Source organism: Dermacentor albipictus, chromosome 6, assembly GCF_038994185.2.
Source record: "Dermacentor albipictus isolate Rhodes 1998 colony chromosome 6, USDA_Dalb.pri_finalv2, whole genome shotgun sequence".
NCBI lineage: Eukaryota > Metazoa > Arthropoda > Arachnida > Ixodida > Ixodidae > Dermacentor > Dermacentor albipictus.
In genome coordinates this window covers 29,087,406-29,101,535 of record NC_091826.1, presented here as the reverse complement: position 1 = coordinate 29,101,535, position 14,130 = coordinate 29,087,406, and the positions used below count along the sequence as shown (strand labels likewise).

General features: G+C 46.4%; 1 protein-coding gene and 1 long non-coding RNA gene across 2 annotated transcripts in view; one reads left to right on the top strand and one right to left on the bottom strand.

Moving 5' to 3' along the window:
• The window catches only part of LOC135905103 (uncharacterized), a 156,237-nt gene extending 149,885 nt beyond the window's left edge, over positions 1-6,352 (top strand). The window contains exon 3 of the long non-coding RNA XR_010565318.1: positions 6,296-6,352. This is a non-coding gene — a long non-coding RNA (uncharacterized lncRNA). The remainder of the gene's footprint in view (positions 1-6,295) is intronic.
• The window catches only part of LOC135905097 (ATP-dependent RNA helicase DHX30-like), a 57,159-nt gene extending 43,462 nt beyond the window's left edge, over positions 1-13,697 (bottom strand). The window contains exons 1-5 of the mRNA XM_065436085.1: positions 13,437-13,697; positions 13,241-13,351; positions 10,805-10,932; positions 9,378-9,498; positions 4,220-4,444 (exon numbers count right to left, since the gene is read on the bottom strand). Of these exons, the coding sequence (XP_065292157.1) occupies positions 4,220-4,444; positions 9,378-9,498; positions 10,805-10,932; positions 13,241-13,351; positions 13,437-13,608 (757 nt within the window). The 5' untranslated portion in view covers positions 13,609-13,697. The remainder of the gene's footprint in view (positions 1-4,219; positions 4,445-9,377; positions 9,499-10,804; positions 10,933-13,240; positions 13,352-13,436) is intronic.
• Between the last annotated feature and the right edge of the window lie 433 nt (positions 13,698-14,130).

The following is a 14,130-nucleotide window of genomic DNA, read 5'->3' as shown; positions in this document are numbered from 1 at the left end:
AAGTCGATCCATTTTTTTTAATTTGAAAAGATGAAGTGGGGGGTCGGCTTACAATCGAAACCAAAACATGGCACCGCCAAAAAAGCAAGACCAACGAGAGCTACAATGTAGTTACAATATTATGCTTGGTCTATGGCCCTACCCATAGGTTTTCGCAATCCCACGTGCTTGTTCGCTTTTCGGAAGGGTTTTTCAACATTTTTGAGAGTTTTACAGTGCACACAACACTCATGGGGGGGTGTCAATAGTTGATGGAAGCGCCACTGTTCCATTTGCGGCTGCACCCTCAGAATGGCGGCACTTGCAGGGAGTATCGGTAGTTCATGGAAAAGCAGACACAGCTCACGGGTTTTTCTCCAAAGGCATTGGTTTGATGTGTGCGACTTGACTGCCGGCTATGTTCTACTTCCAAGCTTCTTCACTAGTCATGAGTGCTCCAAGCCCACTAATCATTCGGCACTCATTCACAGCGGCGTTCAAGAGGGCTGCCATTCTTTAGGCCGAAGAAACAAATCACTGCACAGTGGGCCGCAATTCGATGTTTCTGAACAGGTGGTGCGAGAGTAGCAACTGCAGTGAAGCGAAATTTTCACCTGCGACGGCAAGTGAGGAATGTCCCGCATGCCGAAGTCTGGACGCTTTCCGGAGCTGTAGGACAAGCTTGCAGCGTACGTCGCTGAAATGCGTGATCGGTCCCTGCCAGTGAAGTGCGACATGGTCATGAAACAAGCCCGGATCTTTGCCTTTTAAGGACCTGCTCCGCCGTGAGTACGAGTGGCTGGCAGCAGAAGACCACGAACTTCCGCCAACCGGACCTGTCAAAAGAGCCTCTGGCGGCTGCGTGTGGGTGGATGCTTTCGGCGGGGGCTGCTGTTCCACAATATGTCATGGTGCGGTCGTTTATGTGGAATTTCGCTGGACGACGATGCGCTGTGGGACCGTACCAGGGATGACGATGGCAGCACTAGTGAAGACGAGTAGTCGAGTGACTATGTCAGCTACCAATAAATTTTCGTTATCGAATGTGCCGTTGGGTAAGCTCTTCGTTTTTTTTTTCTTGTCACGCGATATAGGGGTGGGTCGACTTACAATCGTGTAAATACGGTACGTATTTCCAATGTGAAGTCCATTTTTGCTTTATGCAAGTTCCCTATGGTTATTTAAATCAGGAAAGATTTCAGAAAAGATCAGTTCTTTTGATTACACTAAGCAGGGTACTATTGGCTCCTTTACAATTCAAGTAGACAATATGACCAACCTTACTGCTCCGTCTATCCTAGAAAAGCTGCGAGACATTACAGTAGACTTTGCGGGAATGCACGACTCATGCGGCTCCTGATATTTGTTTTCCCGCATGGCTCCCGTCTCCTGTGATCAGTCTTCGCCGTGTGGCCTGATGCCCGCGGCGGTCGGTGTGGTTGAAGCGCAGTACGAGAGATGGTGCGAGTGTTGCGCTGCTAACGCCACCTAACGGCGGGGTTACTTGGGCGCGGAAAGGAGAAGGCGCTTCTTCTTTGGCTAGAGGTAGGCAAGCAATGCGGACGTGCCGCACGTACACAGATCCCCGCTTCTGCGAGACTGCCTCGCGAGAGCTCGTTCGAACGCGCCACCGTTCGCGTGACCGTATATGCGAACGACCAGGTGTAGGGATCCAGCATGGGGCGAACATATTTGCTCGCTATCCTGTCGCGGTGAGTCCGACTTTCGCGATTTGTTGCGCGCCCATCGGCATATTTCGGGGAGAGCAACTTGGCTAGCAGGTATTGATCTATGAAAGGTGCAATAAGTGCCCTTGTGATTAGAGAGTTTTAGCCCAGCGGGTTTACGGCCAGCGGAGCGGAGCGGTCTCCACCGTTGCGCCAGCGGAGCGGATCGCGAAAAAAGAATTTTAGCCCAGCGGATCACCCGCTCGAGCGGGGTAAAGAGCGGGGCGCTCTGCTGCCCCACCTAGTGGTTCGAATAGGAGTTACTGTGAAATGAAATTGAATTACGCTTGCTTTTATTATGCAAGAAATGTTGAATAAAGATATATTACATGTTCTCAGTGCATTATTTGTTAATAATGTACTGAGTACTAATGTACGGGTCAGCGCGGCAGTCGCCGTCTTCGATGCAGAACTGCCGGCGTTCATGTTCGCGGCTGCCGTCTTGCATTTCCCATACACGCCCGTGCACCCTTACGCACGCTCGCGCGCTGCGTATACCCTCCGCTGGGGAGTGCTTTCCAGCGGGCGTAAACGCTGATCCGTAAAACCGCTGGCCGCCTCAGCGTGGTGCGCATGCGCAGTCGCGTCTCCGCTCGCCCGCTCCGCTCCGCTGGCCGTAAACGCGCTGGGCTAAAACTCTCTATTGTCTGCACTACTGTGTTGTCGTTCCTTAGACCCAAGAGCACGGGTGAGAACCCCACAACTTGCGGAACAACACTCTTCTCGAGTGTCTTGAACAGTGTCTGGACAGCACAATAAGGCTAGTTTCTTTGGACTTCCTGAACCACGTAGAAGTTCATAATACCCAATTTAGCGCTATCCGAGGAGCCATTTTTCCTGCATTTTCCCCAAACATTAAGACAGGAAGACTTACTTAAAGCTGCAACGCAATTAGAGAAACAAAAATGAACATTGTATTTGAAATGAGCCCACAATATACCATGAAGAATAAAAAAATTATTGGTCTAACACTGGTGTCAAACGGGCATTTTTGATGTCACTCAGGGTCACATGCTTGCAGCAGACTAATTTTCAGACAAATAAAAGCTAAGAAACATGGTTTGAGTTAACTGAGTATACTAATTAACAAGTGTGCTGAACTACTCCCAACTGATAACACATTACAGTGGACCGAAATGCTCTATGACCTCTGCATTAAGGTTCCTGCACTTACATACCAATTTATTTGAATCTAGGCCGACAGTTTTGTTTTTTTCAAATAATCATATTCCAAACTCTAGGGTCGGCTTAGATTTGAGTATGTTAAAAAACGCGCCAGTTTTTCATTGAAACTGCTAAATATGGTGCATAGCTAGCGCCAAGAAAAGTCAGTATCGCAGCCGCTACTAGCCGTGCCAGTAGACAACTGTACACAAGCGAGGTCGCCATTTTGACCTGTGTCGTGTCGGCTGTATCAGTGTGCGGCGTGGTGTTATCGCGATGGCACCTGGCAGGAGATGCCACTACAGTGCCGCTTTCAAGCGAAAAATTGTGAGAGCCGCAGACGCGCCGTCGAACCTTCAAGCCGGGCGGGACTTCGGCGTCGACGAGAAAGACGTCCGTCGTTGGAGGGGACAACGACAGCAGCTTTTTGCGTGTGCCGCAACAAGGATGGAATTTAGCAGACCAAATAAAGGCCGCCACCACGAAGTAGAGACAGTTTTGGCCAACTTTGTTAGGACGCTGAGAGAAGCTACCCTTCCAGGGACAACAGAAGTGCTCTAAGCGAAAGCTAGGGAACTTTCGAGGGATCGAGGCCTAACGCCAAAGGATTTCAAAGCCAGCCTGGGTTGGCTTCAGAAATTAATGAAGCACTTCAGCTTCAGCCTCCGATGTCGCACTTCAATCCACCAGAAGCCGCCAAGCGATTTCAAAGAAAAGCTGATAGCTCTTCAGCGCTATGTGCTGCGAAAGAGAGAAGCGGCAGCCTACAACCTTGGGCAGATTGGAAACGCTGACCAGATGGCTGTGTATTTTGATATAGTGCACTGTTTGAAGGTGACAGCGACAAGGAACACAGCGACGACAACGTTTAATGAGCTCTGCACGTTCAGATTCAATAAATGCTGTTTGCATTTTGTGAACGCTGTCCTCGCTTCTGTTCAGCCTACATTCGAGGTAATATTTTTTTTTGTTGGCTCCGGACTTTAGGGGGTCGGCTTGGAATCGGGGTCGGCCTAGATTCGAGTAAATACGAGTAACACTTCTGACGTATCAAACTTGGCTTACGACAACTACATGTAGCAATTTGCGGGGCTAGTACTGACATATTTTTGCCGCAACAGTCACTTCATGGGAAATTAAACTTAAACTAGCTGTAGAAAAACTATTATATTGAATTAATTAGGGTGCTCCGAGACTTGTTGGTATTTTATCTAGGGTTTAGAGCTCCCGGACCTTTATTCAATGCAAAAAAACAAAAAAAACAAAAACAGGCCCAGGATATCACGCGGGTGCTCCCTTGATACTACGAGTATGTGCCCCATGACGAGACGTTCACAACAGCTACTCACCCTGTTCCACATTTGAGTTGTAAGATGCCATCAGGCTTCTGTCTTCTTTCAGCTTGCAGACGTAGGCGTAAATGTTGTGCACTATCGACTTGGCTCGGCTCAGTTCTCTCTTCTCGGTCCATGACTTCAGTCTCTGGCTAGGAGTCGTGAGGTTTCTTCTCGCCATCTGCGCGTGTGTGCTGGACAGCTGGTCAGCAAATGTTGTTGAAGGAGTTAAAGCACACGCTGAAAAGTAAAATACAAAGACCATTGTAATGGAATTCCAAGATATTCACCCAGTCAGACCCTTGCTAGTGTGAGGGCTTGGTAATTGAGTTAGTAATTTACATACAGTGCACACAATGTGTACAATGCCGTTAAATCTTAGCGGTGAGTCGGCACTGTGTGTGTGTGTGTGCGCCATTCTTTCTTTGAGCATCACGTTTGCGTTCGTTGTATGTAGAAGATTGCCATAACTGCAAGGAACATCTACCTTACAGAAGTGTTGGTGGTTCAAAGCTGATGCAAGCATTAACTGGTCAGTGGTAGCGGTAAGCAAGAGATGTTTAGAGCATTTCCGGGAAGGGGGGGGGGGGGGTGAGAAGAAGAGGAAGGTAGGGAAGAGATGGGGCTGGGGTCGTTAAAGGCAAAGGTAACCTTACGAGATGAAGTAGAAATAGGCAGAGGACTTGATTACAAGGGACAGCCAAGCCTCAGTATAATGAAAACGAAGACGACAAATAATAATAATATTTGGGGTTTTACGTGCCAAAACCACTTTCTGATTATGAGGCACGCCGTAGTGGGGGATTCCGGAAATTTTGACCACCTGGGGTTCTTTAACGTGCACCTAAATCTAAGTACACGGGTGTTTTCGCATTTCGCCCCCATCGAAATGCGGCCGCCGTGGCCGGGATTCGATCCCGCGACCTCGTGCTCAGCAGCCCAACACCATAGCCACTGAGCAACCACGGTGGGTCGAAGACGACAAATGAATTATGATAAGCCATTAACATAAAACACATGAACTCTTTTCCCCTCTAATTTGAGCATGTGTACCTTTTGAAATTGGTTTGTTCCTGATGTACACATGTACGTGAACACACGTGTATAACATGTTTAACACATGTACATATATGCTTTTCTTTCCCTCCCCCCTTTTTACTCTTCCAAAATAAAAAGATGCTCACTACTTTTTCAAAAGCTGTTAGGATAACAATATGAATTGTCTTAGTGTATGGCAAGCCTCCCATTTATGTACATGTTTTGACAAGTATTGTTTGACGTTGTTTGCCTGTATTATACGTACCCACTCCTATATGAGCCTGTGTAAGGCTTACAGTATGAAATAAAATTTGAAAATATATAAACAACTTATATCAGATATAATGAAGATACTTTTGAGCTGGATGTGATTTCTTTATATAGTGAAGTTTGTTTTAGCACCTAGCTAAAGTAGTCTAAGTAACTACCTGTCACCACCTAGATTTAAAGTGGATGCCATTAGAAATCACCTATCATCATGGAGAAACAATAGCAGTGCAGTGATAAGAAAAAGATAGAGGCCACAGGCATACAGCTAGGTTTATCGTTTAAGGGAATGCACAGGGCTACAGTCGAACCCACTTATAACAATATTCAAGTGCCATGAAAATTCCATTGTTATAACCAACAATTGTGATAAGCGGGTTGCATAAAAAAATTTAAATAGGGGGATGGCACAGCTGATGTGTGAAAATGGTGGGGAGGCCAGTGCCCCTCCACACTCACCTTCCTCTGCCTCACTGCTGATCGCGTGTCGGTGTTACAAAGTATGGCACTGCTATAACAACTGCAAAGAGGGATCACGGGTGGCACGCGATATGCGAGCACCGCCGAGGCATTGCTTTGGTGGCCCCAAAAGGGGCCTTTCAAAAATTGCGAGAGGGCCACCGCAGCAGTCTGTCAGCTTGAGAAATCCAGAAGAAACGCCGAGGCGAGATTGCCACAAGCATCTCGCCAAGCACTTCTCGCTGACTTGCATGACAAAACCCTATGTCTATCAGCCTTGCATGCTTTACACGAAGCTTGCCTACATGCTCCATGTGCTCCACGTAGTGCAGCAGAAGGTTCCTCACGAGAATGAAGCCCCGGAGGGACTGAATCATTTGGCGGGCCTCCTGCGAGGACAGCGTTGAGGCAGCCTGCCCTACCACGTCAACGCTGCCGTCATCGCCGTCACTGTCTGATGTAAGCATGTTTGCGACGATTGCCTCCTTGGTTAGAAGCACTTAGTTTTCAAATCTATAGCCGTGCACTTTCTTTTCACTGGCAACATCGTGCATTGCCGATGATAAGCGGGCGGACCAGCCATTTTCTGTTTCAGCGGCGAGTCAAACGAGGCTGAGACACCGGGCAGCCAGGAACGATTGCAACGCAACCAACAAAGATGAATGCGAGCGATTAAGCTGTTTGCAGAACTTCGCTGAATCAGGAGCCAGTGAGCAACATGCGGGCAACCTGTGAGCAGCACTGTTGACGCGGTTCGTTCATGTTTCGGAGGATGGGGCGGCTTAGAGCTATGGACACAGCCTATTCGTGTTCAAAGGAGTGGAAGGGCAACAGGAGAGAGGCGCACGGCGGCTGTTGGAGCAGTGACCCATCTTGCAGCAACTCGAATTTCTTGTTTTCTTTTTTTTTTTTGAGGATTTCGCATTTCACTACCTTTCGGCTCGGGTACCCAGCAGCCAGATTTTATCTTTATGACCGATAATGTGGCATTGGGGCATTGTAGTAAGTGGGTTATTTCACCATAGAACACATACAAAAGTTGATGGTGCAGCAGCTTCTCATTGTTATAACCAATATCCTTACAGTGGCTTCGACTGTATTCGATTATATGTTGTAGATATTGGTGTTATAAACTATGCAGGTTGTTTTCTTGAGTAAAAGTATACAGACCAGATATTCGGTGATTAAGCAGATTTTCTTCTCCACCTATGAAGGTGTCTTGAAACTGAGAGATGCAGCCCAAACTTGGCATTGCAAACTTTCTAGTGCACTTGATCTCAGCTTGCGGTCCATATACTTTAGCTCAAGATTGTACGTAAGGCTTTCTACGAGACATCTGCCACAAAGATGAATGTTTGCAGAGTTGCCAGAGAGGGACATTTGCTCATGCTCTGGTAGCATTTTTTCTCTTCAACAATGGGCCTGCATGTACATATTGTGAACATAACACAACACAGATGTTTCAATAGCATAATGGTGCAGAAGGCACAGAGGCCAAAGCTTCTTAACAGGACATTTGCACACAATGTCACCTTTCCATTTTCTTTAGATTTAAGGAGCGCACTGGTTTTAGCAAGCTGGTAAGACATTAACAGATTAACAGTGCCATTGCCGACAAAGACAAGAAAGGTGACAGGATGGGCACTGACTGAGAAAAAAATACAATCGAATCCGACTATATCAAAACCATTTACATAGAATTATCTTGTATACCGAACACTTTCTGGAGATGGTATAGTTACTGTGAGTAGACATAGCAAATTATGCTTACATGTAACAAAAATAGCAGCGACTACCGATATGTCGAACGTCAAAAAGCACAAAAGTGCCCCCAGAAGTTTGCTTTCCCTCGTGGCAGCGGGCAAATTTGCCGACACATCCCAGAAGTGTTCAGCCCGGCAGCGCAGCTCCATACACCCACTCTCCCTGCCGTGACTGTGCCGCGTTGAGAGATTTGGCGAGATCCCCTGTAAAAACTTATCCTGGCCCGCCCGCAGCGCTTGCGCAGACAACCAATCAGAGGCTCTTGTGCCCTTGTCGCACAAGATGGTGCAAATCCGAGTTGCCTCACTGCTTTTCTCATTTGTTGTGTTTGCACCTTGTGGGCCTTCTCTTGCCGTGTTGCTGTGATGGCTAGCACGAAGTGCACAGAATATGCCTTTTGCTGTGAAGCTCGAAATCATAAATAGAGCCGAACGTGGTAAGAAGTCTGCTGTTGCCGCAGCGTACGAGATTCCAAGGTGCACCCTCAGTACTATCTTGAATAAGGGGGAGATTAGGGCTAAAGCGCACAAAAGACCCGGTGCCCGTGGCGTCCAATGCATACGTACGGCCATGACGTTGAGGTGGCCGTGTACAAGTGGTTCATCCGAAACTGCTTCAGGCGTGCCAGCTTCTGCGTGCCCTGTGGCGACTCTGAAAATGCTTACGAGTGTGTCGAAGCCATTGCTGGTGTCGCCGAAGTTTGAAGTGAGCCGTCACAATTTCCGGAAGCCACTGACGGATCAACGGTCGACAAGTTTGTGAGTGCGCATAGGGGTGTCGCAACCACGGGAGAGCCCGAAAACAAAGACTACACTGCTGACGTCGTACCGAACACAAGTGAAAGTGGGCACAATGAGGAAATCAACGCTGATCCTTTGCCCATGTCCTCTGAGGCGATTGGTGCACTCACACTAGTCTGGCGCTTCTGCGCAAATGTGGAAGGCTGTGGCTTCAGCTGCTTCGACTCTTTAGACAGATGTGGAGAAATGCATGCTGTCGCAGTCAGCGAAGTTGCCAAAGTGGAAGAAGATACAGGACTATTTCGTGTGAAACTAAGCTAGTTTCAGCAATGAAGTGCTTTTGTAAATGGTATGTGCTTTTAAGACGTCCAATTCTTTAGAAGGCTTACATCGAATTATGCCCTATATCGATTTAAAAGGTGGTTATTTGAGAGTTCGATATAACAGGGTTCGACTGTAAAGCCTTTGTCTTCATCAGCAATTGCACTGTTAACATGACAAAGCTACGAAAGATGCATAGCCTAAAGAAATAATACCGAATACAACACAGACATTGTGATAACAAAAGCATGCAATGACACACACATACTGAACCTAAACACAGTTGCCATCGTAACAGCTTGCTCTCCCACTGCAAGAAAGAAACCTTAGGTTGTGGCAAGCCCTCTCTACTTTTTCCTGTAGATCTGTGCTTAGGCTGTGGGATTGCACCTTATACTAATCATCTGCAAATGAAATGTACATCTTTCAGCAAGTTTCCTTATAACAATTATCACCCCATGACCTGGTTTACTACAAATGCCTGTCATACGTCGTCCCACTTGTGAAGAGAAGCATTGCGGAGGTTTCCCTACTGCCTACTCGATGATCTCTCAATTTTCCTTGTGCGTATCTCAGCATCTCACCTTGGCCTGGACTACAGGGCTGTGTGACAACGTAGGGTTTAGGTCTGGCAGGACAGGGTTCACCTGCCGCTTCGTGTGGTGGCTCTTGTTTCAAGATCTTGGAATCTAAGATCCCCAGCTCCTGCAACCAACAACATGCAGATGGCACAGTCTACAATGTGGACAGCACACCTAATGCACAATGGAATGTGTCATGCGCTGCCGGCATAAATTGAAATGTGAGCGGGAATAAGACTGATAGAGGCCTTGCTAGGTGCAAATGTGTAGAGTTGCTAAGGGCATCTGCAGTTGGGCCGGTTGTCAGCAAATCTTGTTAAATAGCAAATTTGTTTGCTTCCTCATCTTAACCCTTCGCTAGCTGTTTGCTGATGAACTGAACCAGTACTGTTGTGCCTCAATGGTGATGGCCACTTTGAACTTTATGCCAGGAAATCACCTGCGGATAATTTTTTCTAGATTTTTTTTAATGGCCCTATTAAGAGTGCTTTTTCTGAGCACCAGCAACAATTTAAAACTGTGCTTCGTAGAGAATCCAGAGGCAAGCATCGCAGCATCAAGTGATCATGATCTTGTGCACAGGAGATTTGTATGCTACACCACTGCTCCTCCCTCCAGCGTGTACATAGAGTAATTTTTCTGCATCAATGCCGATATTTTTTCAAGAAAATGAGGGAAGCTTTAGGACAAACGTTTTGAAAAGTATTTATTGGTAAGGATAAACAGTGTTTGAAGGGCTGCAGATCATGCATTGAAAGAGCCAGGTCAGCTCATTCATTTACCGTATCCGTGCAACGCTAACAAAACTTGAGAGGAAAGTAACGAAAAAGTAATCAATCACTTTTTATAATTCCTCGATTACTTTCATTGGAATTGGTCATTGTAAGCAATTACATATCTGATGAAGTATTCGTAATTGGCAACATTTTTCCTTGTGACGTGTACAGGTTCGCTGAGCACGAAACATTTTGGAATACATACTTTAGCAACGATTTGCCTTCAGACACACTAAACAAACAGCAGCAAACTAGGAAGAGAAGAGGCTGACAAGTGAGACACTTTTTACATTTTACACTAGTTTACATTTTTCCAGTGACTCTGCTGCTGCCAATTACAACTGCTTCAGAAATTGTACAGACTAAACTCACTTGATGCAAATACCCCTCTTGCATATGGCGTCTTGTCTTTCCATAAGAAAGCAGCGCGAGTAGCACCAATTTTTTTCTTTTCATGCATTTATTGCAATTTCGCTCTGCCTAATTCTTTAGAGCTTCCTTGCAAAGTCAGTCGATCTTTCAGAAAACATGGCGCAACATTAGCAAAATTGCAGAACGAGACGGAAAGTCGTAAATATTTGGCGAAAAATTTGGGAGAGCTGGTAGGTAGGGTTTTGCGAGCGACAGGCTTCGCCGGCACGTCGATGAGCATACCTGCAGGGCAGAGCACATTTGGGCACTCGCCAACAACAGCGACCCTTTCTTGGATGACGCCTCGGCTTCGAAGGCCATTTCCTTGGGCCACGGCACAGAGACTCGAGCTCTCCAGAGCTCCTGGCCATCTGGGCAACAGAACATCAGCATCTGATTCAAGACGACGACTTACCTCGAGGACCAATATTCCTATTCAAATGTGTGAAATGCATAAATGTCTTTCCGGACAGCAGTTGTACCTATTTGGATGAAATTGCTTGCAACAGTGAGAAAGCTGAGAAGCAGAAATTCGATTTAGGGCCTCAGATTTTTGTCCAGGAGATGCCGCAAATTGCTAAGCGCAAAGTTTAGAAATCCCCAACTCTGCACCGAAAGCATACACACAGCTCCGTTAACTGCATCTGTGGAATTTATGAATTATGTGTAATAGTTGCAATGCTCACAAGGGCTTTGCAAAAATCCTACTCACAAATAAGTGGTTATATTTCAGAGTGACGTTTACTACACTAATCTTGTCCACTTTAGATGCCTCAATGTGTTTACAGAATCGCAATATCATGTTCACTGACAAATTATAGTCGGAAATTTGCCGTTTCAGATTTTAAACTGCAGCCCACAGTGCTAACTCCAGCCTGAACGCAATGTGAAATAGACAGGACAGGTGTTGGGATCTCATCTATTCTACGTGGTGGTCTGTCGTGAGCATTGGAAATATGTGCCACACAAGTTTGAGTGAAAATGCTATCAATGATGCCCCGTTAGCTCAGAATGATGCACCACCAAGTGGAAGTGCCTCAAGTACTGCATGGGCCATCTGTATTAACTGTGTTGGACAGTTTCACATGAGGTGGCTTGTGCAAGCATAGGTCGGCATACTCACTCACAGATACGGTGACTCACACTTGGTGCACATTCCAGGCACGATAGAGCGTTAGTGACAAAGGGTGTGAGTGGAGGTCGAGTATGAATGGCAGTGCGTGCCGATCAATGCAGTACAAACTAAAGTCAGGGATGGTGAGTGGACATGAATGTTTGCGAGAGCGAGTGTCGGCGAGTGGTAGTCGATGTTGGCAAGTGAGAATGGAAGAGACTATGAATGCAAAAGCATTGGTAAGCATGAGTAGGAATGTGAGTGATTACACGTGAGTTGAGTGAGCACATGGCCCTAGAAAAAAACATTAGTGAGTTACCTGCTTATTCTACTAGTAACAGCACAAAAATATAGACAAGAGACGAGACAAGAAGACACCACAAGCGCTGTGGTGTCTTCTTGTCTACATTTTACGCTGTTACTAGCAGGATGGAAAACCAGCAAGCCCAAGCTGCTATTCTAGCTGCTTATTCTGCTGGCCCATGTCTGTGCAAGTAATCTCAGACTCTACCAAGTTGTACAAATGTATTGGCACAATCGTGCTGTCACTCGTGATTTCTTTAAAATATGTATCCCTCGTGCCTTCCCTCTTCTTTCTAAGAAAGGAGTACCCAGTATACTTGAAATCTGCAATCTGAACCAGAATAATTCCATCCCAGTCTATTCCAGTGCCATTCCTTGTCGTGCTTTGCCGGTGGTCAGCCCAATGTTCTACCTGCGCTATCAACGGAATAAGTCAAAGTGGCATAGAATTAAGTGGTAGAAATCGCTACATTATACTGACAGTTTTCTATTTGAACATGCAATGTGCTCAAAAGGTTACCTCAACATTTAAATGGTCCTGTGGTTCTGTCAGGCCATGCGCTTCACATTCCTGAACCCCTTTAACATCTAAGAAATCGTTGCTTTTTCATAACATTTCCAAAATTTCTACCTTTGAGGCCAACTTGTGCTGCATACGACATACATACCAAGAGAAACAAGGAGACGCACAAGATGTTGTGCAAAGTAGATACTAAAGGCGAGGTGTACATATGCCCATGAAGAACAATCAAAATGTAAATAGAAACATGCATGCTCCAATACAATGAGAATCACTGACTGGTTTCTTTATCTAGTTTTAGCAGTAAGCTTTCCCTGTCATTTCATGTGTCCTTCGTATACAGCGGAACTTGCTTTCCATGTTCAAGAACCAGCTAGCCTATACACATAACCGTTCACCGTTTTCTACCTCTGCTTGAAAATTTGCATGCCCCCAGATCAGCGGTTTTACCTTTAGCTGTCTAGATAACCAGATAACCGTGTAAAGCGAACTGACATTAGAATATGCCAGTTAGGTTAAAATATAAGTAATTTGCGTGTCATTCGCTGACGCCAGTCTCACTTGTATGTGATTTAATTTGAATCGATCGCAAAACGCTACAAGTCATCGCAAATCACCCGCCAGTCACTTTCTCTTTCATTCAGGTCGCTTGTACCACGAGAGGCCGCAAGAAATGTGCGGGCTAACGATAAAGCCGACAGAGACTGCCGTCGTGGTTCGATCAGTAATTTTTGACTCTCACCCCTAGAAACCTTGCAACTCGCCGCACAATGCCCCGTTCCGCAGTGTTTCATGAGAAGGGGATCCAAAGCAGCCAGGACGCTCGCAGGATCCATGATACCTGCAAGAGAAGCTGCATAGAACAGTTCGATGATCAGTGGCGTCATGGCGTGAAAGAGCGCGCGTCAAACACAGAAAGCGCCGTTCTAAACTCGTACCGGCGCTCGACTCCGTGGGGTCAGCCGTGTTACTCAGCCCATCGCTCGAACCGGGCGCGTTGTCCGAGGAAAATACCCGTGTATCACTGAGTTGACGTCGAGTGCCGGCCTGGGTGGCCTGGGCTAACCTGGCATACAGTCGCAGTCGGCCTACTGCGTTCGTTGCGTTCATTCCAAAAGCCGAACGCGCCCGCGAGCGCACGAGCAGAACCACGCGCCAAAGCACGTTGTTGGCCGGCACGTGTCACGTGACCACAATAGCCGACCCTTTGCCGATCTTACGCGTTGCTCGCCATATGTTGATCAATTTTTGGAGCTTAACAGCGTTTGCGCCATCTAGGCAACAAAATGTATTTCAATATTTATTACAACTGCTTATCTCTCTGGTTTACAAGTTCGACATGACGAGCTAAAAGCGGCACCACAGTCTTTAAATTTGCAGTTGCTGTTTTATAAGTGTTCCTGTAGCATGATGTGAAATGTTATCCGATCGACGCGTCGCCAGATAATGACAAAATTAAGTTTCGTAAGCCACCGACGCCTCTGCCTGCAAAAATGACTAATGAAATGTGCTTGCTCGGTAATGTTGTTAGTTTCTGAATCTTACTTGCTGCATAGAGATATCCTTTCTGTCTCTCCAAAAAACTACTACTTTCGTTATCTTGTGATTCTTACTTTGCTTCATAGCCCAAAG